The 23,181-nt window shown below is 35.1% G+C and overlaps 3 protein-coding genes across 3 annotated transcripts in view; 1 reads left to right on the top strand and 2 right to left on the bottom strand.

Annotated features, from left to right (window-relative positions):
• hecw2b (HECT, C2 and WW domain containing E3 ubiquitin protein ligase 2b) overlaps positions 1 to 4,542 on the bottom strand; it is a 54,715-nt gene extending 50,173 nt beyond the window's left edge. Inside the window, exon 1 of the mRNA XM_065254181.2 lies at positions 3,975 to 4,542. The gene's annotated coding sequence lies outside the window, so the exon portion shown is untranslated. The remainder of the gene's footprint in view (positions 1 to 3,974) is intronic.
• Positions 4,543 to 6,666: 2,124 nt separating this feature from the next.
• Positions 6,667 to 22,903, bottom strand: gtf3c3 (general transcription factor IIIC, polypeptide 3). The gene is made up of 18 exons (XM_065254180.1): positions 22,769 to 22,903; positions 21,794 to 21,899; positions 21,335 to 21,558; positions 21,081 to 21,204; positions 20,765 to 20,956; positions 20,474 to 20,639; positions 20,024 to 20,171; positions 19,474 to 19,603; positions 19,229 to 19,329; positions 17,125 to 17,296; positions 16,686 to 16,888; positions 16,506 to 16,607; positions 14,405 to 14,540; positions 14,097 to 14,322; positions 10,602 to 10,792; positions 9,101 to 9,225; positions 8,103 to 8,255; positions 6,667 to 6,899 (listed from the first exon to the last, which is right to left on the bottom strand). The coding sequence occupies exons 1-18, from the start codon at positions 22,853 to 22,855 to the stop codon at positions 6,777 to 6,779; spliced, it is 2,709 nt and encodes a 902-aa protein (XP_065110252.1). The 5' UTR covers positions 22,856 to 22,903; the 3' UTR covers positions 6,667 to 6,776.
• LOC135735471 (complement C1q tumor necrosis factor-related protein 3-like) lies at positions 12,058 to 13,332 on the top strand. Its single transcript, XM_065253894.2, has 4 exons — positions 12,058 to 12,349; positions 12,433 to 12,537; positions 12,639 to 12,767; positions 12,863 to 13,332. Exons 1-4 carry the CDS (start codon positions 12,121 to 12,123, stop codon positions 13,144 to 13,146), a joined length of 747 nt encoding a protein of 248 aa, XP_065109966.1. The 5' UTR covers positions 12,058 to 12,120; the 3' UTR covers positions 13,147 to 13,332.
• Positions 22,904 to 23,181: the final 278 nt, after the last annotated feature.

Below are 23,181 nucleotides of genomic sequence, written 5' to 3'. Positions count from 1 at the left end.
ATATTTTAAGGTATTAAAATGTTCAATTTTTTAACAAATAGCAGATATTTCTTTCAAACTAGAACAAATAAGCACAACGAGATGCAAAAGTGAGGATTTATGTACTGTCAATCTTCCACTTTTTGTAAAATATTGTTCATAATGACTGAAAAATCTGTCTTAACCATGCTATCAGGCAGTGAACTATTAAACGGTAAACCTTACATTTTATTTGTAGCTAGTTTTCACCGACTGCAACAGAACTGAGACACTGCCCACACAAAAACCACCGATCAACATGATACAGTACATCTCATAACCACCATACACACTGTAAAAAGTGAAAAGTTGGTTCAACTTAAAAAGTTACTTTAATTGGTAAAGTTTATTCAACTTAAAATGTCCACGTTAAGTGAAACTAAAGTAACATTTAAAGTTGAATAAATAAAAAAGCAAGTTGATCCAACTTTTCACGTTTTACAGTGCACTGAAAAAAAGTGAAAGTTGGATGTACTTCAAAATTACTTCAATTGGTAACAACACAAAAAAAAATATTTTTTCTACTTTTTTAAGGTGAAAAAAACTTAAAAATGTCTTTAATTAGTAACACCTAAAATGTAAGCTTTTTCAACTTCAATTTTTCACTTTTCACATAGCAATAAAGTTTAAGTAAGAAACAAATGTACATTTTAAGGTGTTACCAATTGAAGTAGTTTAGTTAAGTTTAGTTAATCCAACTTTTAGCTTTAACAGTGTAGGCCAAAAGGCCAAAACTCTTATACAACATGGTGTATATCTTCTTGAGCTGAAATCTTTTTTTACATTTTAACATTTCACAGACGCCTTCATTCACATCGACTTTCACTAAGTAAATATACTGTACTTCTTAAACGTGTGAAATGCTACAGGAACTACTAAAGGCCTCATTTAAGAGTACCACAACATTTTGTTTACATTAGCATATGTAAATAAACATTTTCAACAACATCATAACCACAAAGAAGCAGAAAGTACCTGCTCTGTTTGTAAGTAACTTACATTCAAACTCTTCCTACTACCACACACGAAACATAAATTCGCCAATAAATGTGACGTACAAGCATCTGCTGAGATTTCACACTTGGATGCTGCTATTCATAAGAAAAGAAATAAATACTCATTCATATAAATGAAACTTCAATGTAATTTTTTATAGCTTTGCTAAAAACACTAGTGAACACTAAAGATTGCCAAAAAAACAGGACACTGCAAAGTAACACCATAGAAGAGATGATGAAAGAAAACGCAAAGGTGAAGAAGAAAAATAAATGTTTTAAATTACGCTTGCCTAATCGTTTAATCATTTAACCTTTTTTGGTAACATGTATTATTTTACTGTTAATGTTATTTTGTTAAAATTAAAAACTTTTTTATTAAATATTGTAGAGTTCTTTATAAATCACTTATCTGTGCGCTTCATTATTTTTTAAAAATTGGCATGAGGGCGGGGCTATCAGAGACTTATCATCATAACAGCGATTAGGGCTGGGTATCGATTCAGATGTTCCAGATCGATTCAATTTCGATTCACAAGCTAACAAATCGATTCGATTCCGATTCTTGATTAAATTTTCGATTCCGGTTCTCAGGTAGGTTTTTATACTCGATTCTCGATTCAACTCAATGAATAAAGATTTAATACACATACTATATTAATAAAAAAGAACAGTGAACACCAGTTTACAAGTGGGTAATAAATAAAAAGAAATTAAAAGCCACAACACGTCTTGCTTGCGAAATCTAAAATGCCTCCATTCCTCCGTTCAATGTTTGCAGAAATAAATATGAAAAAAATCGATTCTGCTCTTTGAGAATCGATTTTTAATCGACCACGTTTTAAAAAACGATTAATCGAAAAATCGATTTTTTTTGCCCAGCCCTAACAGCGATTAGCAATTAGCAAACTTCCAACAATGCAATCCAATGTTGATGGACAAAATCAAGTCCCGCCCACATTTCTTCTCATTTAAGAAGCCGTTTCACTTAGACATGTTTCACGATACAGAAAAGAAAACAATTTCTACTTCTGTTTTTTTTTTTTGTTAATAGGAGTTACTGTTAGTTAATGTATCACAAACTAACTAAATTTAAAAACAAACAATAATTCATGTGTTATTGTATTTGCTTTTAAATAACCTATCCAAAATGTTTATGCAAGATGCTCCTAGTAAGAGTTTGTAAACAAAAACTGTTTTTTTTTTGACCCAGTATTTGGGTATTTCCAGGATTTGCATCGACTTCAGGGTGGTGCACAAGATTTTAACATTAAAGTTAAACATTAAACACTTCAAAAACACATCAAATCGCTTTGGTTAACACCAAAGATATTTTACACAAGATAAGTCACTGCTATTGCTGAGAATGAGGTAGATCGCAACGGTCAAATTTGTCGCTGTACTTCCACCTTCCAGTAAAAAGAGCCAATCGCCAACCATTAAAAAAATGACATCCTCTGGGAAGAGACTTTTTGGAGGCGTTTCAAAAATGGCAGCGCAATGACGAGACTTCGTCATTATTAAACATAAAATGTCACATCACTGATAAAAAAAATCACATCTTAAACTCACATCCTTTCTCACCTTGAATACAGTAAATAAAATTCTGTTATTCGTCATGCTAGTGAAACCAAATCAATTCCAGCAGATCTCTTATTGAAGCTGCTCATGTCCACACATCTCTATAGCCCTGTCAGGCGGTATATATAAAACTGACTTTACAGTGATGTCATATTGTATATGTCTCTATCCCGAGCATCTGCTGTTACTCAGCCAAGACTGTCTGATGTAATCTTCAATAACTGTCTTACCCACAAAGATGAACATTCAATAATTAGATCATTTGGTCAGACCTACACAAAGCATGAAGGCTTTTGGTGCATCTGGTCGGACAATACGTGGCATTTTATATATGATTAATAAGTGTGAATAAAACTGCTATGGCTTTACTGGTAGTTGAAAACATAACTCGCACATACGCAAGCATGCACTATGCATATGCATACTCTATCTTTATTTGATAAATTTATTTGAAATGGTATTTTAATCACACTATCAGGGTGTGGCCTAAAGAAACCAATAACTTCTGGTACAGTAAGCTACATACTGATGGGTAGTGTAATTACTACACTATGTTTGGTAAAATGCGCACAGATATGTAATGAATATTGGATTGAGAGAGAACCAGGCCACCCTGAAATTGAGTTTAGGCTGAACCACCAGCTTTAACGGTGTCATTTAATCCACAGATCACATTGACGGTTTTCTGTAGTGGGATTTTGGAGCTGCTCTTCAAAGCAAAGTCATGTGTGACCTCATTACTTGACAAAAACTAGTCTCAAAAACTTCATATAGAGCAGGTGAACCCACAGAATCACTTTTAGATGAAAATAAATAACTTGATAAAAGCATTTGACAGCAAAGGACATTATAACCAAATCCTTAAGTTGTCATGTCACCATACGACTCCTGCCATGCCATGTTTTATAGATCTCCTTTAGGAGTAAAAAATTGAAAAATAACTTTGGAAAAAAGATTTGTATGTATGTAAATGTGGAGAAAACTATTTTGTAATATTTACTGTGCTGCAATATTTGCATTGTAGGTGGCATATTGTAAACACAAATCCTTTCTTTTATTCTTTTTATTAATAATTTAGGGACAAATACACATAATTTTAAGAATTATTTGCAATATTTAAATGCACAAATGCTGTCTTAATTTGAACCCAGAACCTGTGGCATTTTGGTAGCAAATGATCTGACATTCAATTCCAAGCACAAAGTTGTACCTGCACACGTAAACTACATCAAATGTAATGTGTTTAATAAATTAATGTTGCTTTAGTTGGCGTTTAAGATGATTGAATATCCTATAAAGAGTGAGCTATTTGCTATAAAACAAAATGGGCATGACACAATCTGGCAACATTAACATGCATGTAAAAATATCATCACTTACCATGAAAACAAATCTGAGGATAAATTTCAGGGCACAAGTATCCGCACCTATATACAGTGATGCTGATGCGCGCAGCCGAGGGCCACGGGCCTCCGTGCGCGATTCAAAGCGGGATTCAGCGCGCTCACGCAGGCTTTGGGTTGCGCGTGTTCCTCCAAAACCAAACCACCCGTCTCATCGGCACCACAACTTGACAGAACCTCCCAAAACTCGCCACGACATCAGACGCGAACGATATTCACTTCGGTGCGTATCCGTGCGCACGACGCGTCTGGATCCTGCCGCGTTCATGTCTTGTTAACATTTAGAAAAAGCTCCATATCCGCTGCGTGCCACCAGGTACCCACGGAGAACACACACGTTTTAGGAAAAACATATGCGTACCGTGTCACAAGAACGCGCAATGTCGTTGTTATGAACGTTGCTTTGCATTTGTGTTGAATTAAATCGACGGTGTTCCGTCCGCTGCTTTTGTTTTGAGTATCAAAGAGACCCACAGCTGATGAGAGGGAGGCGTTTACTCACATTGTTGTGATGCTCGAATCACCGAGTCGGTCGCCTGAATCGGTTCTTGTGAATGATTCGTTCGAAACGCCTTCGTGATTCCAGTTGTCCACACAGAACGCGTCCTTGGCCCTGTCCAAAATGGCACACTCCGTACTTGTGTACTTTATCAGAGTCCACACTTTGATGACACCTTGTAGTGCAGACCTTAGGGACCCTTGATGCGAGTCCACGAGGGCGCATCGGAGTCGTATTTTGGGACAGACTCGAGCGTCACGCCACCGGAAATAGGAAGAGAGGTTGCCCGTCAGTGTGAACTCCTCGCTTAAAAAAAAGTCCTCCTCGCTTTGTGTATCATTTTAGTGATGTTTTTTTTAAAGACTTTTTTAAGATTTTATTTTGACCACGACATTTGTACTTTTTGTCAAAGGGATATATAGTATGGAGACAACTGACCATCTTTTTTATTGTATTTTACTCAATTTTTTTTTGTTTGAGAAAATATGTTCTTCTGGCTTGAAACAAAAATACAGTCAATGCATGCCTTTTCTAGAGACCATATAATATTTGTAATGTTGTAAAATTACAATAGAGCTGAATTTTTTGTTAATGTTAATTTTAAGTAGACTCTATTCACAAATGTAAATGCACTAAAATAAAACCCTTTTTTTTCTGTATTTAAAAATAATAATTTTTCTTTACTTTTCTATATGAAAAGCAAACAGGCTTGTAAATTTGCTGGACTGATAAGAGACTTTGATATACTAGAAGATGATTGACCCCCTGTTTGTGTTACACTTTATTTCCTTTAATTTGTGTAATTTGTTTTCTATTATTTGTGCGCCTTGCTTTTATTTTTTTTTACTGTGTAACTAATATACATGCCATCTGTAAATGTACATTTGTTCATAAAAAAACAGTCCGAACTCCTCCCATCCATCATCTGATTGCTCTTTCACAAGGCCTGCAACAGTGCATGCTTCCCGAGGACCGCATCAAGGGTGCAAAGGGGGCGCTAATGAGCACACTTCGGAGCGTAAAAGTGACAGATGGGACACCCTACGGACTCGTAGACTAAGCGAGCAAGCCCAATTTAAGGCCATGAGACCGAAAGTCCACATGAAGTGCGCCATTTGGGACAGGGCCCCTAAATACTTTATCCTGTACGTACGCTTCAGACTTACATCACTTGCGTCTCGTCATGAACGTTGCGTTTTGGTGCCAACGCATTGCCATACCTTAATTTTATTTTGTTAAGCTGGGTCCAGAAGTTTTTGGACAGACAAATACAGAAAAATCTTGTTTGACGCAAAAGTAAAAATAAGAAAAAAGTTCAACCATTACCTACAGGTAGGTGTGACAAAGTATTAAATCAGTCTTTATAACTTCAAGGTATAGTTAACCCAAAAATATAAATTTTGTCATAATTTTCTCATCCTCATGTTGTTCTAAACCTTTTTTTATTTTTTGATGAGCACATAGCTGATTGTAACCATAGTAGGAAAACAAATATTATAAAAATATTGTGATAAATATCGATGATACTTATTGAATTCTAATACTATGGAAATTAAGGGTTACAGTCAGTGGTGTACATACCACAACATACCATTTATCAAGATATCTTATTTTGTGTGCATCAGAAAAAAATTATTAATACAGATTAAGAACAACATGAGAATGAGAAAATGATGACAGAATATTAATTTTTGGTTGAACTATCCCTTTTAACTTGGGTATGAACAGCAGTGTTTAACTAAAACGTGGTTTACCATGAATACAATGAAACAAGCAGTGTGGAGTGTTTAAGTGATGACTCAAGATTCACAGAATCGTTCATCCAGGTCTTTCAAAAAGAACCGAATGAACTGATTCGCTATAATAAATCCAACTACCCCCTCTGTCTGAGAGGAATGGAGCAGGGCAGGGAAATTTTGAGATATTCAATTATTATTATTTTGCTATTAGAAATAGTATGTATAATAATTATTAATTGAAAAGATGATAAGCGTTAATTGGTGGAAAGCATTTTGTGATAAAAGAAACGTTTCAGTTATTTTATGTGGTACTATATTATGATTATGTCTGATTTCCATATTCATCCACTATAGTATTTACTTGACATTTCTCCAAGATAATTGTATTCTAGCTTGAATCTGATTCCATGCTTAATCAAACACAACATGGCTATAATAAATTACTTTATTAAAAAATAGAAAACAACCTTTTGCATTAATTTTACACAAAAAAGTACTGTAAATTGAGCCATAACTCTTTATAGTCCCATGATTCACTTGGTCAGATAGTACAGTGTGTATAAATGACTTGTCGGGCCATCTCCTTATTTCCACTGGATAGATAAATGAGAGATAAGTTGTAAGCAATTTCCCTCCTCAAGTCCACCTGATCATCTTCAATTCCCTTCAAAAGAAAAGCAAAGCAAAAGTTAATCTCACAAATATAACAGCTTAAATAATTATACCAGGGGTTTTTGCAGCATTTGTTTAATCTACAGTGAAATACAAACTAGCAAATTAAATCTGGTTTATGTTAATATATTTTAAGTTATTATATTTCTTTAGGTGTGAATTTGTAGCCACATTACTTAGTTATTATTTCTATTGGTTTGTCTTCACGAGCTGCGGCCAAAACAGATATAGAAGATGTCTAGTGTTGTCTGATTCATGAACAAACGATTCTTATAAATCGCTTGGTTGCAAAGACTAATTATAAGTCTGAATTAGCTTAACAGCCCCTCATAATGCATAAAGGTTAACTCTGGTATATGTAAACATAACAAAGATTTATTAAAAACATTAAATAAGCAAATAAATCTTATAAAATAGCTTGTATAATAGTTAAGTGTATGACTAAGATCATGTCAAAAGTGAAATCAAACTTTATTGTTACTAATCTCATAATAAGACTACGTTTACACGACAACGATGTAGTAAAAAACTTCTACAGAAAGATAAATACGAACAATGGTAACACTTTACAATAAACGTCAACATTGGCTTTCAGAGATCATGCACCCCACCTTTAATCTTAGTTCATGTTAATTTCAGCATTTATTAATACACCATTTCAATGAAAAGTTGTAATTGTACTGGTATTAACTAATATAAATCCATTAATAAATTCTAATAAACTATACTGTTTATTGCTAGTTCGTGTTAGCCTTTGCATTTATTACTGTTAGCGAATACAACCTTATTGTAAAGTGTTGCATCAAGACGGCAAAAGCGCCACACAGTTTTTGTTTAGACGGATTATGAGGCAAGTTTTTAACTTTAAATGACCCTGTACTATAAATTTTGTAAACTTTGTTGTTGTAGCGTTAATAAACTCAGTATCTTGAGCAGCACAAACACAGTCATGTAGGTTATTGTTGTTTTGGTTATGCTTACGTATGCCTATGTGCGCAAGACTCCTCTGTTAGCAGATATTTACATTTTAGAAGGTTACACGGAGACGACAAGGTGCAATTTTTAAAAACTTAAAAAGTACTTAAAAAGTTTGTGTTTTCAGGACCCCCAAAAAAACTGCATAAAAATCGTTCCAGTTTTCAGTTCAAAACGTCGTGTAAACGGCTCTGTGTGATGGATCATACAGGTGTCGTACCTCCAGGTGGAGTGAAGGAAGGGTGAGAGCTTTCTCATAGTAATGAAGCGCTAAATGAGTGAGTCCGAGCTGATGCAGAGCCCGGCCGAGATTATACAGAGACTCCTGACAGTGACCTCTGAACTCTACATACCGCCACAAGAACGAGAAACCCTGGAAAAAACAGCAAAGCATATGACTGAGACTAGATGACACAAAAAAATCTCATTCTCATCACAGTAATGCTACTTTAAACAGTAAATTATTAAGACATTTCTGTCCTGTTTGAGGTATTGTCTTTTCTTCATAATGATTTTATTTTAAAGAAAAACACTATATTACATTAATTGTTTACTTAGAGTCACATTTGTTTATGCAAAATACTGTATAACTACTTATTTTTCGTGCAAAACGTCAGCTGTTACCAAGACTAACCCCCGCAAAAAAAACATTGGCTACAACATATAACCACAAACTGTAGAAAACATGAACTTAGAGTCTGTGACGTTACCACTAGGTTTCTGAAGAGCATTTAAGCCAAAAGTGGGCAGAGACAACAGTTGCCACCTGTCACAGATAATCAAAAATGGACAAAGAGGCGTAATGTGGGTGGCGCTGAGGTTGCTGAAACCGCACCGCCTAGCGCAACGGTAGTGACAGCAGCGGCAATCCACCTGTCACTCAAGTGGCCACGCCCTTAATTATTCAGGACTTAAAATCAAATCGATGGATTACCAAAAAAATTTACTCCCCTCACAGTTGTCATAAAAGGTAAAACTTAGCTAAATAGACCAAAAACACTTTGTACCAGGCTGTAAAGTTTTACATTTTAACATGGATGTCTATGGGAATTGACTCCCTTTTGGAGTCAGCCTCTAGTGGCCAGTCAATGAATTGCAGTTTAAGTCACTTCCATGTTGGATTTACAAGAAAGACCGGAAAGTTGCCCCTTGCATATAGCATTTTGAAAGCAAATGAAGACATTAATAAGCATGCACACACATTAAATATTAACATACCTGCACAATAAGCGCGTGCCTTTTCATGACAAACTTCTGACAGGCCATATGGAAAAAGATGAGACCAACACACAAGCTATAAAGGGGATTGGTGGGCTGGTTTCTGAAGGCCTGCATGTACTGACCTACTCACAAAACAGATGAAAAGGAAGTAGAAAAGATTGTTATATAAAAGCATAGCATCCATGCATCTAAACTACATGTGACTCCAGCGCCATGAACGGTATAAATTAAGCTAGAAACTAGGGCTGGGCATAGACTCATCTAGATTAATCTCATACAAAATAAAAGTAATTTTTTGCATATACATACATGTATATAAATTTAAGAAATGTTTTATTTAAATATCGTTTTTTATTTATATATCATTTAGAATATATAAAAATATAAATAAATATACATACACAAGTAAATGTTTCTTAAATACATACATGAATGTGTGTGTATTTATATATACATCATAATTACACACAGCAAAAACATATGTTATGCAATATGTTACGCAAAAAATTACTTTTATTTTGTCTGAGATTAATCTAGCTCTACTATAAACACATCAAGACTTAAAGGAATATTCCATTTTCTTAAAAGAAAAATACAGATAATTCACTCACCACCATGTCATCCAAAATGTTGATGTCTTTCTTTGTTCAGTCGAGAAGAAATTATGTTTTTTGAGGAAAACATTGCAGGATTTTTCTCATTTTAATGGACTTTAATAGAGCCCAACATTTAATACTTAACTCAACACTTAACAGTTTTTTTCAACGGAGTTTCAAAGCACTATAAATGATCCCAAACGAGGCATAAGGGTCTTATCTAGCGAAACGATTGTCATTTTTGACAAGAAAAATAAAAAATATGCACTTTTAAACCACAACTTTTCGTCTAGGTCCGGTCGTGATGACCCCACGCAATACATCATGACGTCAAGAGGTCACAGAGGACGAACGCGAAACTCTGCCCCAGTGTTTACAAGTGTGTTGAAAGAGGACCGTTCCTACGTTGTTGTATGTCAACTGATACTAATTAATGTCTTTGTGTCAGTTTATTGTTTACAATGGTCCACAAATGTGTGTTTTATATATGTAACACGTGAGCTCTCTACGTCACTACGCATTTACGTTAGGTCACGCTGGACCGGACCTAGACGAAAAGTTGTGGTTTAAAAGAGCATATTTTTTATTTTTCTTGTCAAAAATGACAATCGTTTCGCTAGATAAGACCCTTATGACTCGTTTGGGATCGTTTATAGTCCTTTGAAACTCCGTTGAAAAAAACTGTTAAGTGTTGAGTTAAGTATTAAATGTTGGGCTCTATTAAAGTCCATTAAAATGAGAAAAATCCTGCAATGTTTTCCTCAAAAAACATAATTTCTTCTCGACTGAACAAAGAAAGACACCAACATTTTGGATGACATGGTGGTGAGTAAATTATCTGGATTTTTCTTTTAAGAAAATGGAATATTCCTTTAATGCAAAGAACAGTTAACGTCAAATACCGAGTGCATGTTTGAAAGTTCCAGAAACGAGCGATGTGTGTCCGTTGAGAAGATACAGAGCGTGGTTATCTGGGTGTTTGAGCATAAGTCGCAGACAAAAACGATGATGTCGGGCGTCCTGGGAGTGCAGAATGACCTGGTTAAACACGTTCCACAGCTGCGTCCGCTCAACGTTGTCCATTAACATCAACCTGCAACACATCAAGTATAAAGACTCCTTTAAAGGGGTCATACTATGAGATTTTTTGTTGAGATGTAAAATAAATCTTTGGGGTCCCCAAAGTGTGGGGCTTTGTAGGTGCAAGAAAAATAGTCTGTTTTTGGGTGTGTCCTTTAAAATGCAAATGAGCTGATCTGTGCACTAAATGGCAGTGCTGTGGTTGGATAGTACAGATGAAGAGGCGGTTTTATTGTAATTAGACTTGCTACCTACATCACAAAATCTGAACGACCTAATTTTCCACATGTTAGCAGAGGGTTTACCAACGCTAAGTTACTGGGTTGTTTTTTGTCACATTTTCTAGGTTAACAGAACCACTGGAAACCCAATTAAAGCACTTCAACCTGGAAAAAATCTGCTTTGACCCCTTTAAGATTCAGTGTCAAGTAAAAAAGGTGGATCACTGATGGATACTATAGAAATCTCATTGCTGTTTTATAAAACACATAAATATGGTGAACATTTATAGGCTACATGAAGATACCATTATATAAATATTTTTCAAAAAGTAAGACTTGAGATTAGTTAATGCATTAGTTAACATAAACTAACAACGAACGATACTTCTACAGCATTTGTTAATCTTAGTTCATGTTCATTTCATGATTTACAAAGACATATTTAAAATCTAAAGTTGTTCTAACATAAACAATTGTATTGACAAAAACTAGCACTAACAAATTAGTTTATTGTTAGTTCATGTTAACTAACACATTTACAAATGTTAAAAAATACAAATACTTATTTTAAAGTGTTACTATTTAAATAAATAAATCCATTAGGTCACCATTTTCTCCAAAACTTGTTTCTTCAACTTTTAGGAACCCACTCTTGTATTTACAATCTCAGAAATAAAGGTACGAAAGCTGTCACTGGGGCGGTAATGCCCTTTTAAAAAGTACACCTTTGTACCTCAAGGGTAGTTCCCAAAGGTACCTCAAAAGTACATACCGATACCATAAATGGAACATATTATGACCTTTTAAAAGGGTACGTTACAAGAGACAGCTTCTGTACTATTTTAAGTATACACACATTTACATACTTCATTAACGCAAACAACTTTGCAAACACAACAAGCATTAAATATTAACACAAAATGAAGACTTCCCGGTAAACACTCTACTGGTATTATTATAAATTGATAAAAGAAAGATGATAATAAACATAATAAAAGTAGATAGACCGTAATTACTGTTCACAAGTCCACACACATACATAAAACTGACCCCGAAATGTGGGTTTATAAAGAGCTATGTGTCCTTCGACTTCAGTCATTTCCAAAACGTGTGGTTAAAAATGAAAAGGACATTGTGGGTGCTGCTGTTTCTGAGTGTCTCTGAGACACGGACCGCGGAAGATTCGCTCACAAACAATGAAATTAGTCTGCATGACCATGAAAAAGTCAGTGATTTACCCAATGAACAAACAAAAGAGACTGATGCCAGCGCCACTGACACCTGCTGCTCTCAGGATCTGATAAGAAATTTGGAGATGAGACTGAAAATTTTGGAAAACGAAAACAGAGGTACATTTTTTGCTTTAAGGTCTCTAACTTAGTCTTTGTGACTTTACAGCATTGATTTCATTTGTCTGGTCTTCTTTTACAAGATCAAGCAGAAAAGATCAGACAGTTAGAAATCAGATCTTTTAACACAAACATGGAGCTGCTGCAACAGAAAATCCTGATAACAGAAATAAGGACAGAGTGCAATGGTAATCAAATAAGAAAACTTATTTTAAAGTAAAAATCATACATTACAAACATAAACAAGAGCACATTCAGACGGATATATATGTGTCTTTTTCTTCCAAAGACAAGCCGAAATATGCATTTGCCGCTGCACTGGGGGACGGGGGACATATTGGCCCTTCAGACAGAGAGAGCACGCTGGTCTTCAGAAAGGTTTTAACTAACATCGGCAACATTTACAACCAGGCATCAGGTGACCCATTATTTTTCACAACATAATATAATATCCTCAATCTTTTCAGTCAGAGATATCATCTGAAAAGGTCCCTCTTTTTGTCTATATTTTAGGCATCTTCTCTGCTCCTGTGAAGGGGGTTTACTACTTCAGCGTCTCATCTTTCACATTTGATGAGAATAATAGTGCCTGTGTGAGTCTGTTTAGGAACCATGAGCGTTTGCTGACTGCATGTGATCATAATTCAGCAGATGGATCCGACTCTGCAAGTAATGGGGCGGCAATAGAGTTGGAGAAAGGTGATCATGTGTACATCACACTGCATGCTTACTCAAGGGTTTACGATGATTATCATAACAGAAACTGTTTCAGTGGATTTCTACTTTTTACACTTTAATCTAGTTTTACCGATAAAAACCGCTGGTTATGATAATGACTGATAATAACCTGTGCTAATGAAAAATATTATTAAATTCAGTGTTAAAACTATTATTTTATTATTTAGCATTGTTATGTATATTGACAATTGTTAGTGAATAATGTAATTATTAAAACTAAGTAATGAAGTTGTAATTGTTAACATTAGTTTATGCACCATGAACTTACAAGAACAATTGTATTATTGACTTTTACTAACATTAACAAATGTTATTAATAAATGCTAAAACTGCATGTTGTTGGATCATGTTAGCTAATGCATTTACTAATACAAATACTTAATATTGTGAAGTGTTACCATTTACATTTATTCTCAACTTATATTCACCTATTAGCAAGCCTCTCTTGTGTTTATGATCTCAGAAATAAAAGTACGAAAGCTGTCACTGGGGCGGTACCCTTTTGAAAAGTACACCTTTGTACTTAAAGGGTGCATATTTGTACCCAAAGGTACTTCAAAAGCACATACCGTTACCATAAATAGTACATTTACCAGGACCACTTTATTAACGCAAACATCTTTGTTGTAAATGTATGCACTGGAAGCATTAACTAGCACAAAGTTAAGATTTTCCAGTATATACTCTACTGTAATTTTTTGCAAATTGATAAAAGAAAGATGATTAATATAATAAAACCCAAAGGAAAAACTTTTGGACTTTTCTAATGATGCTTAGTTGATCAAGATTAATAAAGATTTATGATTATATTGTGCAGAAAATAAACCGCCAACCTACCAGCACCCAACAACAGGTTTATGAGTTTTAATTTAGCACATTTGACGCCCATGATCAATAATATAAATGACACAACACTAATTTGTGAATTTTTATTTTATCATCACAGATTTTTAGTCTATATGTGAGATTTTATTTGTTTTGAGGATGTTTTAGTATCTGGTTTACTGACCTTATGTAGTTATAAGCCTTTCTGAAGTTGCGGTCGAGGAAGGCGGCTGACAGGCCGAGGTATTCCAGCTCTTTGCGTTTCACGCGATCATCGTAGAAAGAGTAGTACTCTAAAGTTGAGTCTACCAGTAACTCGGCTTCAGTGAAACGCCTCACCTCACACATCACGGCCAAACAGCGCAGTAATAATTTCCACCAGTCATCTCTGGAGAGCACGCTTGTCTTACCTGAAAGAGAAAGAGTCACAGTCAATGATGGTTAGCACTGAGGTATATTTTGGGAATATGCAGAATGTATGTGTAGTTGTACCCTTGATATCCAGGTAAGCCGCTTCTTGGTCATCAATGTCTGTCAGTTTGTTACGTGACACTTTCACAAGCTTCAGATGTTTGACACCAGAGGACGTATCAGACACGATACACACCTGTGCACGCACCATCCCTACCTTCACAACACAAATGATCAGTTGAGATATCAGGATTATCAGGATTTGTTAGTATAGATAGTAGGTAGTAGATAGATAGTGTGATCCAAACAGAGATCTGATCTAATAATGAAATCTGTCTGGGATGGAGATACAGAACATATTAACACAAACTAAATTAAGGCTGCACAATATTGGAGAAATAAGCTATGTAAAAACTTAAAGCGAAATAATGCTGTATACAATAACTGATACGGTAATGCTTTATGTTTGTAAATGTAAAAAAAATTGTAATAAAAGAAATTTTAAATATAAACAGAACAAATTGAGCATGCACGGTATTGACACAAATTTGGTGAGCGATAACTTGCTTAAACGTGGGTAGATTATAAGCAAAACAATTATGCTTTATTTAAATGAAAATAAAATAAGTTGAATTAAAAAAAAATGACACAAACTAAATTAAGGATGCACGATATTGAAGAAAATTTGTTAGTCGGTAACTTGCTTAATCATGCGCTATATGATACGCTTTAAGTTTGTAAAATTAAATAAAATTATAATAAATTCTCTTTTAACTAAATCTCTTTATCTAAATGTGTGATATTGAATGAAAAGCGATATGCAATAACTGCAATATATATATAAAATACCAAAACAGTAATGCTTTAAATAAAATAAAATAAAATTCAGTGTACGATAACTTAATTAAAGTTATGTTATATGATACGTGATACAATTATGTATTAAATTAAATTAAATTAAATTTAATTTAATTTATAAATCTAAACAGAACAAATTGACACAAACTAAATTAAGCATGCACGGTTTTGACACAAATTCAGTGTGCGATAACTTGCTTAATCGTGCTTATGCTTTAAGTTTGTAAATTAAACAAAATTATAATAAATTTTCTTTAAATCTAAATGTGCGATATTGAAGAAAATGCCACATGCAATAACTTAATTAATTAAAAAAAACTTGATGATACACGAGATGATAATGCTTAGGTTTATTAAATAAAAAAACGAAACAAACTAAACTAAGGCTGCACGATATTGAACGAAAATTTGTTGGGTGTTAACTTGCCTAATAATGTGATAGATGATACGCTTTAAGTTTATAAAATTAAATAAAATTATAATAAATTATATTGGTAACACATATATATATATATATATATATATATCAAAACAATAATGCTTTAAAATAAGATAAATAAATACAAATTCAGTGAACGATAAATTAATTAAACTTGTGTTATATGAGATACAATTAGGCATTAAATGCAATTATATTAAAATAAATATATAAATCTAAACAGAACAAATTGACAGAAACTAAATTAGGCTGCACGCGGATACTAAAAAATGCAACATGAAATAACTTGAAAAAATAAATATGATGCACAATACAATAATGGCTTGCGTTCATAAAATTAAAAGAATTTATAATGAAATATATTTTAATTCTAAGTACGTTTTAAATTCTATCTGGGTAAGAAAGCCTCACTGTCTCTCTCTCACCAGTCTTTCTCATATGTGCATCTAAAACTATGTACACATAATTTTTTAAAGTATTAAAATCATTCACTGCAATATGCACATATGCAATATTTCAATAATTCAAAACATTTGGGGGTGGTTTCCCGGACAGGTTTTAAATTAATCCAGGATTAGGCCTTAGTTATTTTAGGACATTTAAGTAATTAACAAACAAAACAATACTGGTTTGCATCTTGAGACAAAACAATGGCACGGATATATTTTAAAATATGTCAGTGCAAGGTGTTTTTAAATTAAGGCAGCTCAAACATGCATATTAGTCTGGGACTTGGATGAACCCTTTCCGGGAAACCACCCCATAGATAAACCTTTTGGTGAAGCATCTAATGTTTCTAAGAAGTTCAGAAAGTATATCATCTCTCTAAATATCAGAAAAAAATCCCTCTCAGTCTAGAACTAGATTAAAAGAGCAGACTCTGACCTTAAGAAGCATAGACAGCATAGTTAACAGAGTATCGATGTAATCATCAGTGCGTCCTTGTGAAGAGAGAAGAGTCGAGCGATGCAACAACAACTTCAGCTCCTGAAACACACACATGAGAGCAATATTCAACCATAACTCTTATAAACACAAAACAATGAAACACACACAGACACAAACCTGCTGGGCAGCTGAAGCGTCCTGAGCGAGGGTTTCGGCATCATACATGGGCTCCAGAGCCTCCAGGGCCATGTTGGGTCGACCCAAACGCTGCTGGAGGGTGGAAAGCGCCAGACGGGCATCTAAGTGCAATGGAGCCATTTCAACAACTTTGCTGTAGCTCTTTACCGCGACTTCCAAGTGACCCAGCGCCTTTAGACACTCTGCAAAAACAAACTACAGCCATTATCTTAATGCCGGCATTTAAAGTATATTCATTTCATTAATTCTCTGTATTATTTATTTTCAGTTTACGTTATTATTAATTCTTAAATTTGTTAAATGTCTGCATTGTAGAAGTCATTGAAAATGTTATTTGTTTAAGTGAACTGCTCTCGGTCAGAATATGGTGCATCGTGGGCTTTTCTGAGTTTGCCCTAGTGAGAGATTTTATAGTAACCTGCATGTCGGAGCCAAACAACAGCCAGGTTGTATCTCTCAGAGCAAACGAGGGCGGAGAGCAAAGGCAGGGCGGAGTTATACTCGCCCTCTTCCATAAAAGCCTCGGCCACGTCCAGATACAAATCACCAAGCTCTTCAGGACTCTGCTCCATCAGAGATGTCAACATAGACTGCAACCAAACACACAAGCGCATGAAATTTCAAGAATATGAAGAATGTTTGTAACCAAGCAGACCTGGGGTACCATTGGCTTCCATAGTAGTAAAAAAATAATACTATGGAAGTGAATGGTGCCCCAGATCTGCAGAACACAAAAGAAGATATTTGAAGAATGTTTGTAACCAAGCAGACCTGGGGCACCATTAACTTCCATAGTAGGAAATAATAATACTATGGAAGTGAATGGTGCCCCAGATCTGCTGAGTACAAAGAAAGATATTTTGAAAAATGTTTGTAACCAAGCAGATCTAGGGCACCACTGACTACCATGGTAGAAAAAATTAATAATATGGAAGTGAATGGTGCCCCAGATCTGCTGAATACAAAAGAAGATATTTGAAGAATGTTTATAACCAAGCAGATCGAGGGCACCACTGACTACCATGGTAGAAAAAAATAATAATAATATGGAAGTGAATGGTGCCCCAGATCTGCTAAATACAAAAGAAGATATTTGAAGAATGTTTATAACCACACAGATCTAGTGCACCGTTGACTTACAAAGTAGGGAAAATTAGAATATGGAAGTGAACGGTGCCCCAGATCTGGGACACCATTGCCTTCCATGGTAGGAAAAAAAACACTATGGAAGTGAATGATGCCTCAGATCTGCTGAATACAAAGAAAGCTCTTTTGTAGAATCTTTGTAACTCAGCAGATGTAGGGTACCATTGACTTTTATAGTAGGAAAAAAATAATACAAAGGAAGATAGTTTTGAAGAATGTTTATAAACACACAGATCTAGTGCACTCTTGACTTCCATAGTAGGAAAAAATAAAATATGGAAGTGAATGGTGCCCCAGGTCCAGATCTGCTGAATACAAAGATATAATTTTGAAAAAAGGTTGTAATCAAGCAGAACTGGGGCACCATTGCCTTCTATAGTAGGAAAAAAAATAATACTATGAAAGTGAATGGTTCACCAGAGCTGCTGAATACAAAGAAAGCTATTTTGTAGAATCTTTGTAACTCAGCAGATTATTGAAGAATGTTTTTAACCAAGTAGACCTGGGGCACCATTCACTTCCATAGTAGGAAATAATAATATTATGGAAGTGAATGGTGCCCCAGATCTGCTGAGTACAAAGAAAGATAATACAAAGAAGATATTTTGAACAATCTTTGTAACTTAGTAGATCTAGAGCAACATTGAGTTTTATAGTAGGAAAAAATATATACTATGGAAGTGAATGGTGCCCCAGATCTGATTCTGCAGAATACAAAGAAAGTGATTTTGAAGAATGTATGTAACGAAGCAGATCTAGGGCACTTATTGACTTCTATAGTAGGGAAAAATAATCCTATGGAAGTGAATGGTGCCCCAGATCTGTTTGATTATTAACATTTTTTTAAAATATCTTTATTTGTGTTCAGCAAAACAAAGACATTTGTACAAGTTTGTATTAACTTTTGGGTGAGTAAATTATGACAATTTTTATTTTTCGGTGAACTGTCCCTTTTACATTGTGCTCCTGTATATAGCTCAGTGGTAGACTCAGGGAACACACATACAGATAAAAAAATTATATATATTTTGTAATGCTCTATAAGATGCTTTGGATAACAGCGGCTGCAAAATTCATGTATGAATGATCATAAAATAACCCATAGGATATCAACTATGTTAGCAGTACAAAGTTCCTGGGTTCGAACCCAGAGAAGACACATGCTTGTATAAATGTAAAAGTCATCCAGTGTATCCATTAAGATTGTTTCCAAATTACTAGAGAAATTCCAATAGGAATTCTGTACTTATTTTTTTAAGCTTATTTGACCAACGTAATCAGTTTGGTAAGAAATATGTATGCTAAAACATGAACAAGATAAGATAAATAACAGATTATAAATAAATGCTTGTAATGGGAATGAAACAATCACTTACATCCAGAGGTTTATAGACGTGCTGGTGGATGAGACAGACCATCAACTTCACTCTGATGTCCACAGGAACATCATCAGGAACCACAACCTCCAGAATTTTCCCTGAAATATTTTAAAAACAAGTTTAGCAATCACAATATATCACATGAATTAGTTTTTAATGAACAAGATTTTGCTGGCTGTTAGATTTTTTTCACACATATCAGAGATGGAAACGTTCGCGTGATGACAGCAGGTGCTTCTCACCCGTTTCCTTTTCACACTCAGTTTTCTTCGGTTCTTCTTCTTCTTCGACTTTTGGAGGCGCGTGGTCACCTGATTCTGTCTCTCCCTTCTCTTCTCTGTTCAGCACGATGCCACAAAACTTCACCAGGGCCTAAAGATTAACATTAATAAATAATCCTCATGTCATTTACAATCATCTATGTATATAAGGCTGTTGTAATCTGCACAAATGTCAAATCTGTATAATTGTCTTAGAAATAGCGTATTCAAATTTAGATTTTTTTAAACTGAGGTATTAAGATGCATTAAGATATTTATAATTTCTACTGAAAAATAATATATTGAATACACTGTAAGCCCATTTAGATAAAGCATCTGCCAAATGCATTAATGTAAATGAAATCAAATGGGCTGAAAGAGGAAAAGGAGTCAACGGCAGCACTACTGTACAATATACCGACACGCATCCCAATGACTTTCGGTGCAGACAACATATTTATATTTTTAATTATCATATCAGTGATTGGCCAGTCCGCTATAAATGAAAACCTGATGTGAATGGAGCTCTTACCGCTAGAGCTTTATCATGTTGGTGATTGGCTATAAAGAGCTCGGCGGCCATGTTAACGCATTCGTGAGAGACGAGCTCGGGATGTCGGTCCAGAGCTTCCTCCATGACTCCTATAGCCGACGGCAACTCACTGCTTTCATAATAACTCCTGAAACACACACATACATGTCAGGTACAAGCTGCTTAAGGTGAAAAATAGGGCTAAATAAAATATAAATGTAATACGGAAATGCAATGCGAGACCACAGGCTTGGTGTAAATAAAGGCATGAATTGTACCTTAAAAAAAGTATTACTGTGGTATCACTAAAGGCACATTTAATTACGGTATCATAGTATATTTTAAGTGATGCGTGTGTGTGTGTGTGTGTGTGTGTGTGTGTGTGTGTGTGTGTGTGTGTGTGTGTGTGTGTGTGTGTGTGTGTGTGTGTGTGTGTGTGTGTTTATTTACTTTGCCATGTCTCGTGAAAGTTGCATGAATTGTTCTCCATCCGATGGCGGCAAAAGGCTGAGGATTCGCCGATATCCGTCCATGGCCTGTTTGTGTTCCCCCACCTGCTCATAGAGACTCGAGCGCTCCCACAGGTACTGAACATTACTGGAGTTGTACTTAATCGCTGGGAAGAACAAACATCTCAAGGTGTTAAAAAAAATACTAGACTTTTTTTTTTTTACATGTACAGCCTATGTGCTACTACTATTGTCTTTCTAAAAACACCCAAAAATAAATGTCTCTACAGACCTTTAGAGTAGCAGATGATGGCTTGTTTGATGTTGTCCTGCTCTAGAGACATGTCGGCCAGTTTGACCCACTCCTCACAGTCACTGGGATTCAGGTGAGCTGCTATCAAACCAAACTGAAGAGCCTTTTCCATGTCCCCCTGATCTTCATAGATCATAGCCATTGTGGAGAACGGCTCGTACGCCAGAGGAGCTGGACGATATAGAGGAAGAGGTTAGGTTACAACACTACACTACATCCGAAGAGATAAAGAGGACAGCAGGAGCTCAATGCAACTAATCTATGCGTTTTTATAAACTAGAAAATCTAAACCCACCTTGTCGAATGATCTCCATACACATCAGGATAGCATCCTCCTTATCTCCTCTAGCATAGCGGATGTTGGCCTCTCCCATGAGTCCTCTCAGGGCGCGCGGTAACTTGCTACGGTGACGCCTCTCCTACAAATATAGCATAGAAAAGAGCAAATGCATGCATAGTGTGCTTTAAATTATTTATTTGATTTTTAATATCAGACTTAACAGGAAATGTATACACAGCTAATATTTTGCAGGTGATGCATCATCGTACCTTCATCATTTTTTTATTTTCACGGTTCAGCTCCATTTCAAGTGCGAACACATCTCCGGGTGTGACTTCGTTGCCATCATTGTCCTCTTCATCGTCGTCGTCATACTCTCCGATGTCCTTCCAATCCATCTTTGTATCTTCATCATCCTGATCTTCATCTCCGTCTCCAATCATGGAGGCAAAAGCTTTCTGAACAGACAGACTGACACCCTCTTCTGTCTTATCTGCAAGATCACATCAAATAAAAAAGGCACAGATTGCATAATGTGTGAATATTAATATGTCAAATGGCATTTTTTATATAAATTTTATGTTAGTGTTCTTTTTTATTTGTTCGTTTATCACTGTGATACCATGATTTTTGGACATGTACTGTTGTAATATACTTTTAAGCGATGCTGATTACTATAGTACTACCACAGTATATTTTGTAAGCATAATCTAGGTTCATAAACGCACCTGTTTGGCGTTTCCGTGTGCCTTTTGAACATTGTTTTGAAGTGGATGGGACTGCATCTTCTTGCTCAACCGTCTCATCTTCATCTGAAACATCTCCCTTTTCTTCCTGAAACACAAGAAGGTCAAATAACACAGCTTTTTATGTAGGTAAGGTACAAAAATAAAATAAAAGAAACAATAGAAAGCATTATAGACATTTTAATGGTTATGATGTGTCGTTGTATTGGTTTTAATGGAAACTACAATGGTGTCTGTGGGTCTCTACAGGTATCTATTGGCAGGATGAAAACCAATATGACACCATTGAAAGGATAGTTCACCCATTCATTACATACCCTCAAGTAGGACTCATGACTTCCATAGTAGGAAAAAAATACTATGGAAGTCAGTGGGTACCATAAAATGTGTAAGTAAATGATGACAGGATTTTCATTTTTGGATTAACGATCCTTTTAAATCTTATAAAAAGAGCCTAAAATCACATTATATCAGGGAAAAGGTATTTAGATACTGACGCTTACTATTAGTCCAGCTTACTGCAGTAAATTGTAGCATACTGTAGTATATAATAAAATGTACTACTCTGTGTTATGTATACTACTTACTACATGCAGTATTCTTTAGTATTGACCATAGTAAATACAACAACAGCAGTAAATACTGTAGCTTGTTTTGACATTTACTATGGTAAAGTTCAAAAACACTATGTTATCTAAGAATTTTACAATAGTTTACTGGAGTAAATACTAAAGCACGATATTTTTTCATGTGGGTTAATAATCTTTGTAATGTAAAAGTACAATTGGTGTGTTGTTTTCTTCAGGAGGGTCAGTTACACCTCGATACATGTCTAGAAAACATGCAATTTATAATATACTATAGACTATACATATATAATACGATAACATAATATCCAATGTTGAAGTTATATGCATGTTTATCTTTTTAATTTAATAAAAAAAAATATAATATGACCTTATCTTTTGCTATCCTCTCCTCTCTCCGCCTCTCAAACTCTTCAAACGTGATCTTGCCCTCCAAATAATCGTTTAGTTCAGACATTGTGGTTGAAATTGTGTTGCTTCTGCTACATGTCAGACATGAGCGTAGGGTCACACTGTCACGTGGTATATTTCAGCCAATCAGAGAGCTCGAATTCTTCTTCGATGGTAAGTGAAACGCAAATACAGGCGATGTCGCCATGCATGCTTTACATCGCCATCTAGCGTTAAAACACGATTAATATCATATATTGCAACACATTTACTGTTTTAATGACATCTAAATCACCTAAATTGTAAATGTTTGATAGGTGTTTACATTAAAAAGACAAGACTTGTTTCTGATATCCAGATAAGACTGGTAGCTGGTTTAAAGTGGCAGAAGCT

This window comes from Paramisgurnus dabryanus, chromosome 4, assembly GCF_030506205.2.
Source record: "Paramisgurnus dabryanus chromosome 4, PD_genome_1.1, whole genome shotgun sequence".
Taxonomy (NCBI): domain Eukaryota; kingdom Metazoa; phylum Chordata; class Actinopteri; order Cypriniformes; family Cobitidae; genus Paramisgurnus; species Paramisgurnus dabryanus.
Note: the sequence above shows the minus strand (reverse complement) of the source record. Positions and strands in the feature narration are given on the sequence as shown.